Source organism: Vipera ursinii, assembly GCF_947247035.1.
Source record: "Vipera ursinii genome assembly, chromosome: 1".
Classification (NCBI taxonomy): Eukaryota; Metazoa; Chordata; class Lepidosauria; order Squamata; family Viperidae; genus Vipera; species Vipera ursinii.
The window spans coordinates 130320067-130339804 of NC_139512.1; the positions used below are offsets into that span (position 1 = coordinate 130320067).

The 19738-nt window shown below is 38.7% G+C and overlaps 1 protein-coding gene across 4 annotated transcripts in view; it reads left to right on the plus strand.

Moving 5' to 3' along the window:
- The window catches only part of KALRN (kalirin RhoGEF kinase), a gene marked incomplete at its 5' end in the record, with an annotated part of 580305 nt that overhangs the window by 297848 nt on the left and 262719 nt on the right, over positions 1–19738 (plus strand). For all 4 annotated transcript variants that reach the window (XM_083356478.1, XM_083356477.1, XM_083356479.1 and 1 more), the window contains one exon: positions 13820–14012. In XM_083356478.1, the coding sequence (XP_083212604.1) occupies positions 13820–14012 (193 nt within the window). The remainder of the gene's footprint in view (positions 1–13819; positions 14013–19738) is intronic.

The following is a 19738-nucleotide window of genomic DNA, read 5'->3' on the forward strand; positions in this document are numbered from 1 at the left end:
TTATATGACAACAAAACCTGGTTCAATCTAATTGATTTTCCACTAACCTATTGGCTCCCTCAGTAGTTTTCCCTTTCTCTGTGTACTGTATAATGGAAACACATCAGTGGTGGGATTCAGCTGGGTCACACCAGTTTTGCAGAACCCGTAGCTAATTTTTTGTTGCCCAGAACGGACTTCCGGAAGCGGCATCCACAGAGAGAACTGGTTGTTCACATATTTGAATTCCATCATTGAAACACATGATACAAAAACTTCCATATTTGTCTTCTTTTATTTGTCCTCAGTAGAGAAAACGCCACAGATATTTTACTGATGCTAAGGGATATCCAAGATTGTGAAAATAATAACAGAAGATAGTAAAAATGAACTGAAGAATTGTGGCTTACTTTTCGGAGACAGTGTAACTGCATCAAAGCCCATTTAAAAAAAAAGAATCAAGGGACTTATTTAAGGAACAGATTGTTGAGTTGGCAAAATATTGTAATCTAAAGTGCTGCCCTGGCTTAATTTCAAGCAACTTCTTGGTGATCATAAAGTATAATACACGTAATATATCTTTGTAAAAAAAGGTGCAAATTTTGTTGATTTGATACACATTAAAGGCTGCATATAAAAATGTTTCAAAGTATCAAAAAATGTTATTAAACTGATAGCTGTATATCTGGTGTCCTATATCAGTTCATGATTTGGCAATGCACATATATAAAAAATTAAGTGAATTAAAACTATTGTAGTAAATGTATTTTTTTATTTGAAATGATGTAATCTGATTTGCTTCCACATGTGAAAATAATTAAATGTCTTGATAGTTGGTAGTTACACTATTTAGTACAATATTTAGTTAATTGTTACTATGAGTTTTTGGATAAAACTACCGTATATACTTGAGTATAAGCCGACTCGAGTATAAGCCGAGACCCCCAATTTCACCCCCAAAAACTGGAAAAAGTTGTTGACTCGAGTATAAGCCGATCCGCCGTTCTGCAAGCCTCTGCCGCCAGCAGAGGCTCGATCCGCCATTTTGCAAGCCTGAATACACAGGAATACCCTGTGTGGCCGCGGCTCTCGGGGAAGCCCTGGCTGTCAGCTTCCTCGCTCCACGCTGCCATTCGGGGCCCGCGCGTTCCCCGGGCAAATCGCGGCGCCCAGCAGGCGAGGAAACACGCCCGCTCCAGTCGCCCCCCCTTCCCTCAGCAGACGCGAAGCAAGTGACCGCCCGGAGCTTACCGAGGACTTGCTTCGGTGCTTCCAGGATCGCGCGCACCTCTCCCAAGCCGCCGCCGTCCAGAGACCTGCCGAAGTTTGGGGAGGTTTGGGGAGGTGCGCTCGCACCTCCCCAAACCTCCCCAAACGTCGCCGGGTCTCCGTTCCTCTGCGCCCTGCCTGCCTGCTTCTTTCCACAGCGGAAAGAAGCAGGCAGGCAGGGCGCGGAGGAACGGACACCTGCCGACGTTTGGGGAGGTTTGGGCGCCTCCCCAAACCTCCCCAAACGTCGCCGGGTCTCCGTTCCTCCGTGCCCCGCTGTGGAAAGAAGCAGGCAGGCAGGGCGCAGAGGAACGGAGACCTGGCGACGTTTGGGGAGGTTTGGGGAGGCGCCCAAACCTCCCCAAACGTCGGCAGGTCTGCGCGGAGGAACGGAGACCTGGGGAGGTTTGGGGAGGTGCCCAAACCTCCCCAAACGTCGGCAGGAGGAACGAAGACCTGCCGACGTTTGGGCAGGTTTGGGGAGGCGCCCAAACCTCCCTAAACGTCGGCAGGTCTCCGTTCCTCCGCGCCCTGCCTGCCTGCTTCTTTCCACTGCGGAAAGAAGCAGGCAGGCAGGGCGCGGAGGAACGGAGACCTGCCGACGTTTGGGGAGGTTTGGGGAGGTGCGCGCGCACCTCCCCAAACCTCCCCAAACTTCGGCAGGTCTCGGACGGCGGTGGCTTGGGAGAGGTGCGCGCGATCCCGGAAGCACCAAAGCCTCGGCCGCGCACAAGTCCTCGGTAAGTTTTTTTGTTGACTGGAGTATAAGCCGAAGTGGAATTTTTCAGCCCAAAAAGTGGGCTGAAAAATTTGGCTTATACTCAAGTATATACGGTATTACTGGAAGCGAAATAAATTCTAAACAATGGTCTCTGAAATAATTTCCTGACTATACTAAAATGTTGAATTTATCATAAATGAAGCAGACGTTGAAAGGCAAGTGAAAAGCAGTGCTGTTCATTTCTATAACTGCTTCTTGTGTTAGGCAAGTCTTGTGTCCTTTCAAATCAAATACAATGTCTCAGCAGTCTTTTGGCTTTCAAACCTCTGTTTTGCAGACAGACTTACCAAGAAAACCAAAGACTAGGAAGATATATTAATTTTGAGTTAAATTGCCATTGGGGCATGTGCTTGGTTAGTAGATTACACAGGACTGGATTATGTGGCAAGACCCTAATATAAACAATATCATTGAATATTCTGATTCTTCCATTCTAAAACTAACTTTGTCATAATTATGCTGGAGTGGCTGTATGTGTTTTTTAGTCAAATTGAGTGAATAAGCCACAAAAAGGGTTATGGTTTAGTTTAAGTTAATGTGAAGTGGTAGGGCAAAAGAATGGACAGATTCTGAGGTGTTCAAATAATTGGTGAATAGCCAGGAAAAGATCTGGTTTAGGATTGGGAGGGATAGCTATGTGACAACATCAGCTCAGGAAATGGCTGCAATGAACATGGCAAATTCCATAATAGAGAGAGGAATTGAATTGAATTAAATTAGAAGTGTTAGCATAATAATGACTTTTGTGATTCAATGTATGATTGAAGTATTGTGTGCTATTCTATTTGGCCCCTGTGGAAAATAATACTATAGAAAACATTCTTAATAGAAAAGCCAAAATGTTTCTCCCACTGACAGGACAAGACCAGGCAGGATGGGATGGGACAGGGGAAGTGGGGGGGAGGGAGGGAGGGAGGGAGGAAGGAAAGTATTCAGTTCAGGGCTTAAGAATTAATGAAAGATGTTAATATTTTGGACACTTGCATAATGGATTATAAAAGTACATTATTTACATAATTCCCCCCAAAACCTAGGAGCCTGTTTTGTTTATACAGCAGTGGTATCATGCAAAATCTACACAATGATTTATATCTGGAAAGGTTATAATGTTCGGGTATATTATAATAAAACATCCCTTTCTCAGGAAAAAAATGTAAAATGGAAATTCCTTGAGATTGCAGAATGTGTTTTCAATATATTTTTAAAAATTGCTCTTCTCTCCAGAATCTGCCAAATTGAAATCATTGTGAAGTTTTTGAAAGAAAGCCAAGAAGACAATCCTGGTGGTAATTGTCCAGGAATGTCAAAATTATGTATTATGCCCATAAATATACCAAAATCTCCAGGGCAAAACATAATTCAGTAAATGTTAAATTTATGCTGCATCATTCCACACTTGGAGGGAGGGCAGTTCATTGTGCTTTCACTGTGGGGATTTCTGACACCAATTACTGGCAATGATCAATTAATTATTCTAGTTTTAGATTTGAAGATTTTTCCAAATTCAGAGTATCCGAATTTGTTACATTATTTATGTATTTTAAAAAGTTCCTTGACTACTAGGACACTATGGAAATGGGACAGTTTTAATGCTCTTCTTTGGAACAAAAGAATCTGGTAAATTTTGTTAAGCATTGTTAAGCATGAAGGCAGATACAGGCAAGGCACAAATTCCCTTTATATGTCTACCAGCCTGCAAATGTTTCTATCTGATGAGCTTCTGCACTATTAAGGATTGTCTGTATATGCTGATAATATTTTATAATTCTCCAAAGACATTGAAAAACAGGAATTGCAGATAGTAAACATCTGCTAAGCAGTGAACAATATTACACCACAGGGTTAGGGATGAAGAACTTGATACTCAGAATGAGGCATGCAGTTAACAAGGAAAAAGTAGGTTGATCCATGCTGTGCAGAAGTTCATTCAGATCTAAGATGTGAGAGCATGCCATCTTACTTATTTGTCAAAAGTACTAATGTCTTTAAATAATTCTACTGAGAAGTATTACCTGATACACCCATTTTCATTAAAGCTGAACTTAATTTGTTCTCTACAGACATTTAGGGCTTAATCAACAAATCCTGCCAATTATTTTAGCTTTGACATTAGTCACACTTGAAATTATACCCAAATAAAAAATTAACATGCTCCCTTAGGCCTATTTGTGCAATCTTAATGTTTTTCGCTGAAATATTGCCTTTTATAGTCTATTTGGGCAAGCTATATCAACAACAAAGCAAGAAAAATGGAAGCACATCTAGAGTTCATAGATATATAATTGCAATTGAGCTAAATTATTCATGTCAGGCATAGTTGTCTGGTAGAAGCCATGATAACATCACATATATAACATGATGCTATTGTGCAAATATAATTTGCATCAGTTGCATCATGACATAAATGATCTACCATATGTAATTCTCATCGCTGTAATGTCATGATACATGTGATGTTACTTGTCCTCTCATGTTCCCCTATAACTGCTCATAATGCCAAATAATTAAATTATCAATATGAAGGAGTATAATTTGACCAGAAATATGAAGTCTTCAACAAAGTCTTTCAGCAAAACTGAAATAGTGGAATTAGGGGAACCGGTTTTTTGGGGGGGTTTTTTTGCTTGGTTGGGACTGTATACAATGTTCCTTTCTTCCATCCTATGATCATCAGGCTGCATGCTTTAGCATGATGATTTGCTGCTGTTCTTGAGCTAGACTTCATAATTCTTAGCTCCTAGAATTTATGTATTTTGTCTCAACAGACTCCTCCTCCACTCCCACTCCCCCCTCCTCCTTCTCCTTCTCCCCTTTATGCCTTCTAGGGAATGCTATTCTACAGGATAGAGACTGCCATGGAAAAGGCACTTCCTAGGTCCCACTATATCGTAGTTTTCTTAAATTCTAATTTGTCGGGAGTTCCTGTCAATTCAGAACTTTTCCCTCATACCTTCAGGCAGAACATTCTCTGCCTTTTTCACAAAGATAGAGGAGACAGGTCCTATCCCCTTTTACTCCAACCATTTCCATTCTTCTTCTAAGCTTGAACTGCTGATAAGCGCCATAGCTAGAATATTCAGCCAGTCAGATATTTTAGTACCTGCAAGGGTATTGGTTAATGGAAATATCAAAGTGGCAGAAGACATATACGTGTATCAAGCTGCTTCTCATCTCTATATCAAAGCTCCAGTGAAATATTTCAGATTGCTATTCCTGCACCAGAGGGGATACAATAGAACAAGTCACTTGTCAATGAGAATTTGGCAAGAGTGGCAACACGATATGGGGGTCTTGTTTAGTTTAGTTTAGTTTTTATTAAATTTTTATACCGCCCTTCTCCCTAGGGACTCAGGGCGGTGAACAGGGCAGATAATAAAAGTACAAAACTACAAAAGTTAAAATAGAATTAAATTAATGCCCAAGATAAAACAGTAAAATATACAAATATTTAAAAACCCAAATTAACTCCCCATCAGGCCAGGCCAGCTTGTTCAAACAGGTGGGTCTTTAACCCGCGCCGGAAGGAGCGGAGATCCGGTGCCATCCGGAGCTCCACCGGCAGTTCATTCCATAAGGCCGGGGCGCCCACAAAGGCGGCCCTCCCCCTGGGGGCCACCAGCCGGCATTCTCTGACTGGAGGCACCCTGAGGAGGCCCTCTCTGTGGGAACGCACAGGGCGGAGGGGGGTTGACGCCGGCAGCAGGTGGTCCCCGAGGTATTCCGGACCCATGCCATGTAGGGACTTAAAAACCGTCACTAAGACCTTGAACCTCACCCGGAAGACAACTGGTAACCAATGTAGCTCGCGGAGCAAAGGTGTAACATGGGAGTACCGGGAAACTCCCAAGACAACTCTCGCGGCCGCATTCTGTACCAGTTGGAGCTTCCGAGTGGTCTTCAAGGGAAGCCCCATGTAGAGAGCATTACAGTAGTCAAGGCGAGAGGTCACGAGCGCATGAGTGACCGTACACAGGGCATCCCGGTCCAGATAGGGCCGCAACTGGCGCACCCGGCGAACCTGGGCGAAAGCCCCCCTAGTCACAGCTGCTACATGATCTTCCAAGGTAAGTCGTGAATCTAGGAGGACTCCCAAGTTGCGAGCCCTATCCACGGGGGGTAACAGCTCACCCCCCATAGAAAGAGATGGAACAATTTGAATGTCCCGGGATGCCGGAATGTACAGCCACTCAGTCTTGTCCGGGTTGAGTTGAAGTCTGTTCCTCCCCATCCAGACCCGAACCGCCTCCAGGCAACGGGACATCACAGCGAGGGCATCACTGGGGTGGTTTGGGGTAGAAATAAAAAGTTGGGTATCATCAGCATATTGATGATACCCAACTCCAAAACCACGAATGATCTCACCCAGCGGTTTCATGTAGATGTTGAACAGGAGAGGCGAGAGAACCGACCCCTGAGGAACTCCACAAACGAGAGACCTAGGGGCCGATCTCTGCCCCCCTGCCAACACCGACTGCGAACGTCCCAGGAGATAGGAGGAGAACCACCGAAGAACTGTGCCTCCCACTCCCAATCCCCTGAGACGCCGCAGCAGGATACCATGGTCGATGGTATCGAAAGCCGCTGAGAGGTCTAATAGGACTAGGACAGAGGAACATCCCCTATCCCGAGCCCTCCAGAGATCATTCACCAGAGCGACCAATGCCGTCTCCGTGCTGTACCCGGGCCTGAAACCCGATTGGTACGGGTCCAGATAATCCGCTTCATCCAGGACCAGAGGGAGCTGGTGCGCCACCACACTCTCAACAACCTTCGCAAGAAAGCGAAGGTTGGAGACTGGACGAAAGTTGTTCAACACAGCTGGGTCCAAGGCAGGCTTCTTGAGGAGGGGTCTCACCACCATCTCCTCTAATGTGTCATCTCCTCTAATGTGAAGCCCCCAACAATAATGGAGAACAAGGTTTGTTTTAATATCCCAAAATGTCCAGCTAGCCATCTGTTGTGGCACAGTAACTTCCCCCAAAGAAGGTGCTTTGTGTGTTTGTTTGTTAAATTTATATGAGTTGATCATTGGCAGGTGGTTCTCCCCATTCACAAGAAAAATGGACTTGATATTCTTATTCAAATGGCATTTCTCCTTTACTTTTTGTGTAATATCTAATTTCTGTTTACAATTTTTAATAATTAGTTTGCAATAACAATTTACTTTTCTTGGATTATGGCGACATGAATTGTATCAGCAACACAGACATTTTTGTTTCCACTTAAGCCTGTTTTTTGGTTAAATTCTGTTATAATTGCATTATCATACCTGCATTGTCATTGTGGTGTTTTTGAGGCTTTGGGGATATGTTAGTTGTAATGTCTTGGATTCTTGTGCTGTAAATAAATTATTTGTAAGAGCTAGAGTTATGCTCAGTTACATCCTCTGATATGCTGTCAGTTAACCCCATGTCCATCAGTGTCTTCCTTTGAAAGGCACACTAGTTCTAGCAGTTAATTTCCCAGCAAGTAGCAATTCTGCATTGATTTTCCTTCAGTCATTGTCCTTTTTATTGCTACCAAATGACTCAGATGAAAAAGATACTAGATGAGAAAGGGATACTAAGGTAGTAGCCTCTAGAGAAATATATCAGCGTTGTATCATCCTTTCCTAGAATTTATTTAAAATTCCTGAGCTTTATTATCTGCATGGTAAGTAGTGTCCACATGAGTACCATATTCATCTCTCCAAATAACATCAAATACATCTTTTGGACTGCATGAGGAGTTTCTATATCAACCATAGGTTGGGGTTAATTCATCATATTTATCCGATTTCCTATAAAAGATCAATGTACTGTTTGTTTTTTATTTGGAATTTGGTTGAAATATCTATAATGATATTTACAGATCCTACTGAGGTTAGTATAAAGTCATTTGTTTATTTAAAACATTTAAATGAAGTCAAATTGGCGAATCAGTTTGGTGTAGTAATCAAGGCACTAGGCTAGAAATCAAGAGACCATGACTTAAGAGTTACAGCCATCTGGGTGACTTTCGGCCAGTCATTCTCTCTCAGCCCAACTTACTTCACTAGGTGGTTATGGGGGAAAAAGGAGAAGGAAGGAGTTTTAGGTATATTTGCTGCTTTGTTTATTTTTATTATAGATGTACTTTTTGCTAACCAATTAACAAATATATGTAGGAAACACACTCCAGTATTAATGGGACACTTCAATTACCCATACATCAACTATTGCTAAGCACATTGATTTGTGCTTAGATTGTAAGCTGCCCTCTGCCCTGAGTCTTCGGAGAAGGGCAGGATATAAATGAGATTAAAAAAACAAACAAACTGGAAGACTAATTCTGCACCAAGTGAGAAATCGAATAAATTCCTGACCAACCTACCCAACAACTTTGTTGTCCAAAAGTTAAAGGAGGGAACTAGAGGGACAGCCATATTGGACCTAATTCTCATGAACAGGGAAGAAGTGATAGAGAGAGTTGAAACTGCAAAAACCTTGGGTAGGAGTGACCATGTATATTCAATATAATGCAATATAATATAATTATATATATATAATTAATATAACATAACATAATTATATTACATATAATTATATATAAGTATATAATACAATTATATAATATAATTCAATATAATGCAAACACAAGGAATAGAACATAATGATATCAGAGTCTTACATTTTAAAAAAACTGATTTTAATAAAATCCGAGATAACTTGGGAACGATTCCTTGGATGAAAATCCTGAAGGGGAAAACAACTCAAGAAGCTTGAGAAACTCTGAAAAATATGATCATAAAAGCCCAATCCAGCACAATAAGAAAAACAAGAAATCTAATAAGAAACCAGCATGGCTGTAAAAACATATCTCTGATAAACTCAAAGACAAAAAAGGACTAGTACAAAAAATGGAAAGAGGGACACATAACTAAGATAGAATATCAGCAGATAGCCAGAATCTGTAAAGAAGAAGTCAGGAAAGCAAAGGCTCAGAATGAACAAAGAGTTGCAATAAAAGTCAAAGACAATAAAAAAAGTTTCTTTCAACATATAAAGAAGAAGAAAAAATCAAGGAAACAGTTGGTCCACTAAAGAGAGAAGAAGGCTAGGAAGTAACAGGTAGCAGAGAGAAAGCAGAGCTGCTTAATTCATTCTTTGCATCGGTCTTCACGCATAAAGAAATTATAGCCCAATCTACCAAAAACTTAACTGAAAAAGACTAGAAATACAAGTTAAAATAAACCAAAAAATGGTAAGAGAACACCTGTCGGGTCTTGATAAACATAAATCACTGGGACTTGACAGATTACATCCCAGAGTTCTGAAGAAGCTGGCAGATGTCATCTCAGAACGTCTGTTCCCTATCTGTCAAAAATCTTGGAGCACCAGGGAACCACCAGACGATTTGAAAAGAACTGATGTGGTTCCCATCTTCGTACAAGGAAAAAAACAGACACAGGAAACTATAGACCAGTCAGCCTAACCTGGAAAGATACTGGAAAAGATAATCAAAAAACAGATCTGTGAACATCTAGAAACAAACAAAGTTATAAGTAGAAGCCAGCATGGGTTTGTCAAAAATGGATCATGCCAAACCAATCTTATTCCATTCTTGGACCAGGTAACTGAACTAGTAGACCAGCAAAATGCTGTGGACATAAAATACTTAGACTTGAGCAAGGCATTCAACAAAGTAGACCACAACCTACTTCTTGGAAAGCTAAAAAAAAAAAGTGGGATAGACAGCATCACCATCAGATGGATTTTTAACTGGCTGACAAACCATACTCAACAAGTAGTCCTTAATGGTACTACTTCTACATGGAAGGAAGGAAGCAATGGGGCACCACAAGGTTCTGTCCTAGGCCCAGTACTCTTCAACATCTTCATAAATGACTTAGATGAGGGAATAGAAGGGGAACTTATCAAATTTGCAGATGATACTAAGCTAGCAGGAATAGCCAACAGCCTAGATGATAGACTCAAGATCCAAATGGATCTTGACAGACTTGAACACTGGGCCCTATGTAACAAAATGAAATTCAATTTAGAGAAAAGTAAAGTCTTACACTTAGGCAAGAAAAACCAAAAGTACACATATAGTTTGGCTGAAACCAGGCTCAACAGCAGTAACTGTGAGAGGGATCTTGAAGTCTTACTGGACAATCAATTAAATATGAGCCAACAGTGTGCAGCAGCAGCAGCCAAAAAAGCCAATGCAATCCTAAGTTGCATTAACAGAGGGATTCAATCAAGATCACATGAGGTACTTATACCGCTCTATAAAGCTTTAGTAAGACCACACCTAGAATAGTGCAACCAATTTTGGTCTCCACGCTATAAAAAAAGATGTTGAGACTCTAGAAAAAGTGCAGAGAAGAGCAACGAAGGTGATTAGGGGCCTGGAGGCTAAAACATATGAAGAACGGTTACAGGAACTGGGCATGGCAAGCCTAGTGAAGAGAAGGACCAGGGGAGACATGATAGCAATGTTCCAATATTTGAGGGGCTGTCACAGAGAGGAGGGGGTCAACCTATTTTCCAAAGCACCTGAAGGCCGGCAAGGAAGAATGAGTGGAAACTGATCAAGGAGAGATTCAACTTAGAAATAAGGAGAAATTTTCTGACAGTGAGAACAATCAACCAATGGAACAGTTTGTCTCCAGATGTTGTAGGAGTTTCATCACTGGAAGTTTTCAAGAAGAGACTGGACTGCCATCTATCAGAAATGGGACAGGGTCTCCTGCTTGGGTAGGGGGTTGGACTAGATGATCTACAAGGTCCCTTCCAAATCTATTACTCTAATTCTAATTCTAATTTATAAAAATAATAATGGTGAAATACTAAAATAAATAAAGCACTGTCCATTTTAAAACCAAATCCTTGGTGGGTCACAGCGAAAGAATAAACCAATATATGTATACAAAGAATAAAAAAGAGAGAACAGTAAAATCAAAACCACAAAAATCCTGTGCTGCAACGAACTTCTTCACATTTATCTCACTGTGAAGAACTGATAAATACTTTCCTATTAATAATTTAGGTTGAAGCAATGTTTTTAGTTAGGTAAAATCCAAAGAAATTTTTTAGTTGAGAAGAAGAGATTTCAAAACTTTGAGGGATTACTTGACCCAGTCTTGGTTTTCAGCATTAATTTAAAAGAAAATTTCAAGTCAAAGCTTTCACAAATTGTATTTTGTGAAAGACAATTTGAAGTTTGCATTTATTCATGTATGCTTGATGCCTTTTACGTTTATTTATTTATGTATATTTACATCCATCATATAAATAATAGATACTGTTAAAGTAAAACTTATTGCCTAGAACTGTTTCTGTTCTGAGATATTTCAAACTCAAAATACTTCTTTTTCACTCAAAAGTATTGTTCTGAAGATGAAACTTTTTTGCCAAAACATACAATTTCCATTTTATTAGATTAATATTCCATGTCAGAAAATTTTTAAACTTTCTTTTTTTTAACCTGCACTTCAAAGGCTAAATTAAAAAGAAATATTTGCAGACCTGTAATACCTGAAAATTTAATGATTATCTAGAGGCTTCAAGTAATTGTTAATTAAATTTGGAGGGAAGAAATGAAGGCAAAGAGATGTCATTTCAGGTTTCACCAGGGACGGTTCATTTTGATATATATATGCTCAAAATATTTGAGAAGCTTTGTTACACATAATCCAAATCATTGTTTTACCAAAATGCCATTCTGCTTCTCAGTTTCAGAAAGGCCATTTTGTATTGTGTTAAAATTCTTTAATTAGGGCAATGGCATTCCCCTAGAAACCCACCCACCCCCCGAGTCCTGTATTTCATCTGCTGTATCTGAACGGCCTGGCATCATGCTAATTGTACAGTTTTTCTACAACTTATTGGGCAAATTTTAGTGTGCAACATCTGAAGCTACTTGTGGGATGCTATTAGTTAATTCTGGGTAATTTACCACTGGCAAAATAGCCTCCTGATAATTGCCACTTATTTAGAAAATAAAAATTATAGATTAGTAGATAAAATGGTTGGCATAACTATTATGAGAAGATGACAGATCTTCAGATCAGGCTACAGTACTTCCATGTTTAAAACTTTTCTAAATAAATAAATACAGTTAGTTAAGCTTTCATAGTGCCCTTACAGCATTTGAGCATCAGCAACTGAATGCAGCATCTTAATTATTAATTTTAAAATATGCCCTATTGCAATATTGTAACTATATATCATTTCAGTATTGGAGCTATATATCATTGCAACTCTTATGTGTAAGAATTTTGATCAATATAATATTGGTGCTGGGTTATTCATATAGAAGTCTGTGTTGTTTTAACTTTAAGCAATACAAGATACAGCTTCTTGTAGAACTGGAACTTTGCTGTATAAGTTTCACACATTTTGTATCCTGTCTTCTGATATAGGTAGTTCTTACTTAGTGGTAGGTTGCTTAGCAATTGTTCAAAGTTATAACAGATCCCCTCAAACAAATCCCCTGAAGTTCTGACAGGCACCCCCCACCCCACCCCAATCAATGATTGCATTTTGGATGTTTGGCAACCAGCTTATAACTTTTAAGTTCGTTCCTTTTTTCTTTTTTTGCACTTCCTTCTTTTACTTTTTTAGATAGTCTTTTACTTTCTGTGAAATTCTCAGTAAATATAAACAAATTTTAGCCAGAGAGTGAATTTGCATAGATGGAATGCATGAATAATAAAGATTAACTGTGTATGTTTTACAAATTGTAGATAATTCAGAGATATGTTATTTTGACAGTCTAAATAGGGGAGAGGGTTATTTACAAATGTCCTTTGAAGTGCAAAATATGCCACCATATAATCAGTTTAATGATGTCATTACACAAATGACACAAATGTATGCAATTAGTCTGATGATATTTTTAAGCTAATAAAACTACTTGACTTAGAAAATTGGTCCACTGCATATCAACTATATTGTTTTAAGGTCCGCTAAATCATTTGAAGAAATGCCTAGTATCAAATTCATTTACCCTTAGAAATTCACTTCATGATATTGAGGAAACTAGTACTTAATCTCTCTTGTATAGTGAATCACAATGAATAATATCATGTGGTTAATCTAAAGGTAAATTAATGCACAAGGAATTGAGCAAATACGCAAGTTATCCAGTTAATATTTTGTTGTGATTCAGGGTCAGCCTGTGGGTTCGGCATTTGGGTCGGATGATTCAGAGGAGGAGGAGGGGGGTGTTGGAGAGGTTGCTGAGGGGGTTGGATAGCTTGCTGATGAGAGCCCTCAGCCAGGCCCCCCCACCTGGTCACGATGCAGACCCAGCTGTGTGAGCCTGACAGCGTGGATAAAGATGACCCACAGCTGGCCCTGTTCAAGGACGCCCGACGCAGGAGGCAGTCAATCAGGAGTAAACAGAGGAAGGCAATGGGGCACCTCGGAAGGAGGCAGAGAGAAGCCACGCCCTGAACTGTATAAAAGGGGAATGCATGGGAGGGCTGGTTTGCTGAAGGCAACCGCTTGAATAGCTCCTGTTTCATGGTTCGTGTCTTGTTCTGTTTGCTTTTGTGTCCATAAATTTGGCAGGCTTAGTTCCAGCCTCTTGCCTTCTTGTAAAAGGGGTTGTCCCTGCCTTTTCTGCAGGGCCAGTAGCAGGTTGGTACAGAACATATTTAATATTGCAATAGAGCATATTTAGGAACCAAACAATGGTTATCGATCTGGAATCTGTGAATATAGGAATCAGGTCAGAAGAGATAAAATATCTATTTAACTGAAACTTCATATTTCTAAGACCTACTCTGGAAATAATTTATTCAATGTTTAATCCCTACAGTGAAGATGTCTGCAAACGTGGTTTCACAGTCATCATTGATATGAGAGGCTCTAAGTGGGACCTGATCAAACCTCTCCTGAAGACTCTTCAGGAGGCCTTTCCTGCAGAAATTCATGTTGCCCTGATAATCAAGCCTGATAACTTTTGGCAAAAGCAGAAGACAAATTTTGGAAGTTCCAAATTTATCTTTGAGGTAAGAGGGAAAGAAGATTCGTTAATTTAAGAACCGTGATAAAATCTAACACCGCCTGTTATTTTAGATGACCAATCAAACATTGATTTAACCAACATCTGTGTAATGGATGGAACATGGATCTATTTTTTTTATTTAAAAAAAACACCAGATGATAAGTTGTTGATAGTTGTATACTTTTTTTCTCATTCTAAAAGAAAATAATATAAATAGTTGCATATGCCCAAATGAACATCCTATCCATAATAATATCTGCTTAACTGTTATGTAGACTGAGCAAAACATATAGGCACAAATCTTTAATGGCAGTCGGTTGAAATTCAAGCTATACAATTTAGCAGATACAAGTCATTGAAAAGTCCACTGATATCTGCCAATGTCAACTTGAAAGAAAGATACTGCCCTTAGGCAAAGAGGAAGGATTATAAACAGAAAGTATGTTACTCTGACAGCTACTTCTGCAAAAAAAAAATCTTGAAGAACCCCAGTAATAGCCAGGCTTATGCTCCTATTTTCTCTTCAGGGCCTGTCAGTCACAAGTTGTTGGTAAGCAAAAAAAAAAAAAAAAAAAAAGAGCAGGGTTGACATGTGACTGACAAATGCAGATTTCGGGAGCTTCCTGTTAACACTGGAGTTGACCCAACAAGCTTCTTTGTCATTAATTCAGGCTTTTTACAAATTACTTTTCTTTCCTTCTGAAAAGACTTGAATGAGCAAGCTGTGTTTTGATTGGTTGTATTTGAACTGGAAAGAAATATGACAGCTGATAGGATATTACCTTGTCCTTGCACATCTTTTCTTCCTTCCTGATGAAGTTTGATAATAATGTATTCCTATTCATCTCAAATTCTCCAGGGAGAATCTAACTGAATAATAAATGTATCTGCAGAATGCTTTAAACAAAGAGGCCTCCTTTCCTATCTTCATGTTAAAAAGACCAATTATGGCAGGGGAAGAATATTTTAAACAGATTTAAAAACCAAGTGAGAAATTTTCAGCCCGCATTGACATGTCCTATCCTAAATTTAATTAGAATTTAAATGTAAAGAATTACTGTTTAAAATTAACACGCTCTGCTTATGGTGCATTTTTTAAATACAGTACTGTGCCATCTACTGACTCAATATTTGTAAAAACAATGCAGAAATACATCTTAAATAACTGTGTAGTTGTTTTCATTGACTTTTTCCCCCTAGTTTTGTATGCTGACCAAAGTCCATTGGAATTGGGCAGCCAATAGATTTAAATAAATGAATGAATAACTGCTAATTTTTCCAATGAAGCAGAAAGTGTATTTGTGTGGTGTTCTTTATGTCCCCGGTAGGATATGAAAAAAATATAATCATAAGGCTACAATTTCAAAATTGGTTGACATTTCACTCTTTAGACCTGAGGGATTGCATTGCTTCAAGAAGCAACTTTGAAGAATCTTTGCTTAAGGCATTGTTGAAGTGAAAAATCCTATCAAAGCTTTGTACAGTCTGGATAAAATCATCAGTTATATACCACCTAAGCTAAAAAACCCACAAACAATAAGAATTTTTGGTAAGAAAATCAAAAAGAATTTGAAAGATCTGGGAAATAAAATGATCTCAGTGAAGGGGAAAGAAAAAACGTTCTAATATCTCTACTAGAGAAGGTACCTAGCAGATGTTTCAAGGTAAGCTAATTAAAAAGTATTCCAATAAAGAAAGAACTGGATATATGCAGAACTATGGACAATGGACTATAGACAATGCAATGGACTCCCTACTCAAGAACTGAGAAATAAGAAGATTCCAGTGGGAAAAGAATAATGAGCAGTGTATTTTGGCAGTCACAAGCCTGACGTCTGTATAATAACTATTTCAAGTTGGAAGCTTTCAGTGCTATATCGTTTATTCAGCTAGAAGACTTAAGGGTCAAAGGGAAGAGTCATATTCAGTGTATTAGAAGCTATGAACCCCAATTTAGCAATAGCACTAAGCAGTAAACTTATATACCACTTCATAGTGCTTTAGAGCACTCTCTAAGTAGTTTACAGGGTCAATACATTACTTCCAACAATCTGGGTTCTTATTTTACTGACCTTGGAAGGATGGAAGGCTTGAGCCAGTCAGGATTGAACTCCTGGCTGTGAGTCTGCCTGCAATACTTTATTCTAACCACTGCGCTGCCATGGCTCAATTTAAATTATATGTTGCCAAAGCATTCCCTTGTCCTTGTTTTTAACAGGGAGCTTTAGTTTGAACAGTGCCAAGAATTCAAGAAAGTGTGTTCTAGAAAAATATAATTGTATAAAAATAAAGTTTTAAAGCCACATGTAATGAATTTGTAATAAAACCCATCTCAGGAACCTTGGGGGATATGGGAATTCAACATTATGCAAGCACAAGCAATCAAACACAGTCAAACTAGAGTCTTGAACTTTAAGAGAGCTAATTTTAACAAACTTAGAGAGAGCTTGGGAAGGATTCCATGGATGAGAAACAAGTCAAGAAGCTTGAGAAATTTTGAAAAGTGAGATTATAAAAGCCCAATCTAGCACAATACCAATGAAGGAGAAAAATAACAGCTCTCAAAAGAAACCAGCATGGCTCCATAAAGAACTCTCTGATAAATTGAAAGACAAAAAGGATAAGTATAAAAAGTAGAAATAACTAAGGCAGAATATCAGCAAACAGCCCGAGCCTGCAAAAATGAAGTGATGAAGGCTCAGAATGAACTAAGGCTTGTGACAAAAGTCAAAAATAACAAAAAAAAAGCTTCTTTCAACATGTAAAAAACAAGAAAAAAGTTAAGGAAATGATTGGTCCATTAGTGGGGAAAAGTGGCAAGAAGGTGACAAGCAACAGGGAGAAAGCAGAACTACTCAACTCGTTTTTTGCATCCGTATTTACACAAAGGGAAAAAACAGTCCAATCTATCAAAAACAGTACTGTAAAAAACAGATTAGAAACACAAGTTAAAATAGGCAAGAAAATGGTAAGTGAGCCCCGGTCCACCCTAGATGAGTTCAAATCACGAGGACCAGATGGACTACACTCCAAAGTTCTGAAAGAACTGGCAGATGTGTTCTTAAAACCACTGAACTATATCTTTCAAAGATCCTGGAGCACTGGGGAACTACTAGAGGACTGAAAAAGAGCTGAAGTAGTTCTCATCTTCAAAAAAGGAAAAAAAATGGATCCAGGAAACTACAGACCTATCAGCCTGACTTCAATACCAGGAGAAATCTTGGAAAAGATAATCAAACAAGGAATCAGTGAACACCTAGAGGCAAACCAAGTCATTACCAAAAGCCAACATGGGTTTGTCAAAAACAGATCATGCCAGACAAATCTTATCACATTCTTTGACCAAGTGACAAAATTAGTGGACCAGAGGAATGCTGTGGATATAATTTACTTGGACTTCAGTAATGCATTTGATAAAGTAGACCACAACCTACTACTTGATAAGATAGACTCATAGCTGGCTGACCGGCCATATTCAGCATGTGGTCCTCAATGGAACTGCATCTACACGGAGGAAAGTGTGTAGTGGGGTGCCCCAGGGCTCTGTTATTGTTATTAAGTACTCTTCAAAATTAATAGCGAAAGTTAGTACTTGAAAAGTAACCCATTAATACAGCATCCTTTTCACAAAATCTCAGCCTGATGCTAACTATAATATTGGTACTGAATTTGGAAAATTTGTCTTCAGATTCCAGCACAGTGGGATATTTTGACCAAATCATATTTTTCAATCTCAAGGTAATTTTCACAATAAAGTGTATAATGTTATTTGAGGAAATAATAACAATAATAATACCATCAACCTTTCTGCTCTAACAAATATTACCAAAATATTGAGAGTTTTGTTAAAGTTTTGGATGTTACAGAATTTCAAAATTTGGAGAGAGGTGGAGTCACACAAACTCAGATAATATATTCCCTCATTGGAAGAAATACAGGAGAAAGTCTTATTTCAAAATGTTTATGTATTTGGTTTTAATAGTTTTAAAATGGTTTTTATGACATTTTAAGTTTTGGTTGGGATTTGCCTAGAATTTATTAAAAGGTGGATAGTTATTAATGTTTTAAGTAAATAAATAAGTGCCAGAAGGACAGATCTCCAAAAATGGGGTCACATTTAAAAGACCTCTTGTGTAAATTTTAAAACTTCGATGGGACTATATAAAACAGATGGTTCCTGATATTATGAAATCCTAAACTCTTCAAGGCCTTAAGGGATAATAGTAGCACTCTAAATTGTACCCACTAAATCACTGGCTGTAAGTGCAATTCTTTCAGTGGAGGCATTATATAATTCCTATATTTTGTTTTGTATAGCATTCTGACACATTTTGTATTATTTCCAATTTCTGCAAACTCTTCAAGGGTAGCCCAGCATAGATCACACTGTGTAGAGTGCATTGCAAAGATCAAGATGAAATATAATCAAGGCATGCATAACTGTTGCCAAATCTGACCATCTCAAAAATGGATGATGTAATACTGTAATCGATCTAGAAGCCCTAACTGCATCAATGTGCACCATCTCACAGCCATTATAAATTCAGTGACAGATGAGGGTGAAGGAGTATTTTCAAACTGCAAACCATTCCTTTCAAACTTTGTAAACTAACCAACAGTCTAAATGTCCATCTCAAAGTCTAATTTCTTATTTATCAAAAACTAATCCTTTTGGTCTAGATTTAATCTCAGTGCATTCTTTCTCAACCAGGACTTTGTCAAATATAAGAAATGTTCAAGACAGTGATTGCCCTTTGAAGTTGGATAATAAGGTGCAATATGATTGGGGGTGTGTGTCAAATTTTCTAATGATTTCCCCCAATTTCAGTTTCATATACTGTCAATATTAAACAGCATGGATGACAAAAATGCAATCTTACAGGAAACAAGGATACTTTCTGGACACAGCATGACAGTAAGAACTGTAAAACAAAAGTCCTAAGTTGCATCTACTTTGCAGCATGAGTCATCCACCAAGACAGCCAGAGGAGTCTTAATACTTCTCCGAGTTAAACAGCTTGACTGAAAAGAAGATGGATAATCTCTAAATATATCCTGTAAAACATCATTTTTGGAGGACAAGAACCATTGTTTGCTTTAAGTGGCATGCCGATGGCTGTATTTTGAAAAGTGTCTATATATGGGGTGGGGACTTAAATTAATTTACAGTATTTAATTAAGCACAATGAATGTGTTATTGTACATATAGCAATCATTTTCCCTTCTGTCAATTAAAATTACAATTGGTGACAATCTTTGGAGAGACTCTTTGGGCTGTATCCAAATTTTAGGAGGCTACGTGAAGTTTTAAGCCTTCAGGCTGAACACTCCTGCTGTAAATGCACACACAGAGAGAGCTTTCATAACAAGTAGTACCTAGTGTGTGAATTTTGCGAAAAGGGCTGTATAGTGTGAAAACTTAAAAGTGGGCAAATTTATCCAGTTTTTCAAATTATCACCCATTGTGATAATCCTTAATGTGTATGTTGAAGGAGAGGTGTAAATGTACTTTCATAATATTAGTTGTGGGCATAGGATCCATCCCAAAGGAGTTTATGCAGGACAGAGGCAATGCTTCATTTCTTGCTGATTTCTAGTAACACTGATGATGCCAACACAATCGTCATGAGTTCTCTTTCCCACAATTAATTTAATTTTAATTTATTAATATTTCTATACCGCCCTTCTCCCGAAGGACTCAGGGCGGTGTACAGGGCAAGAATAAAACAT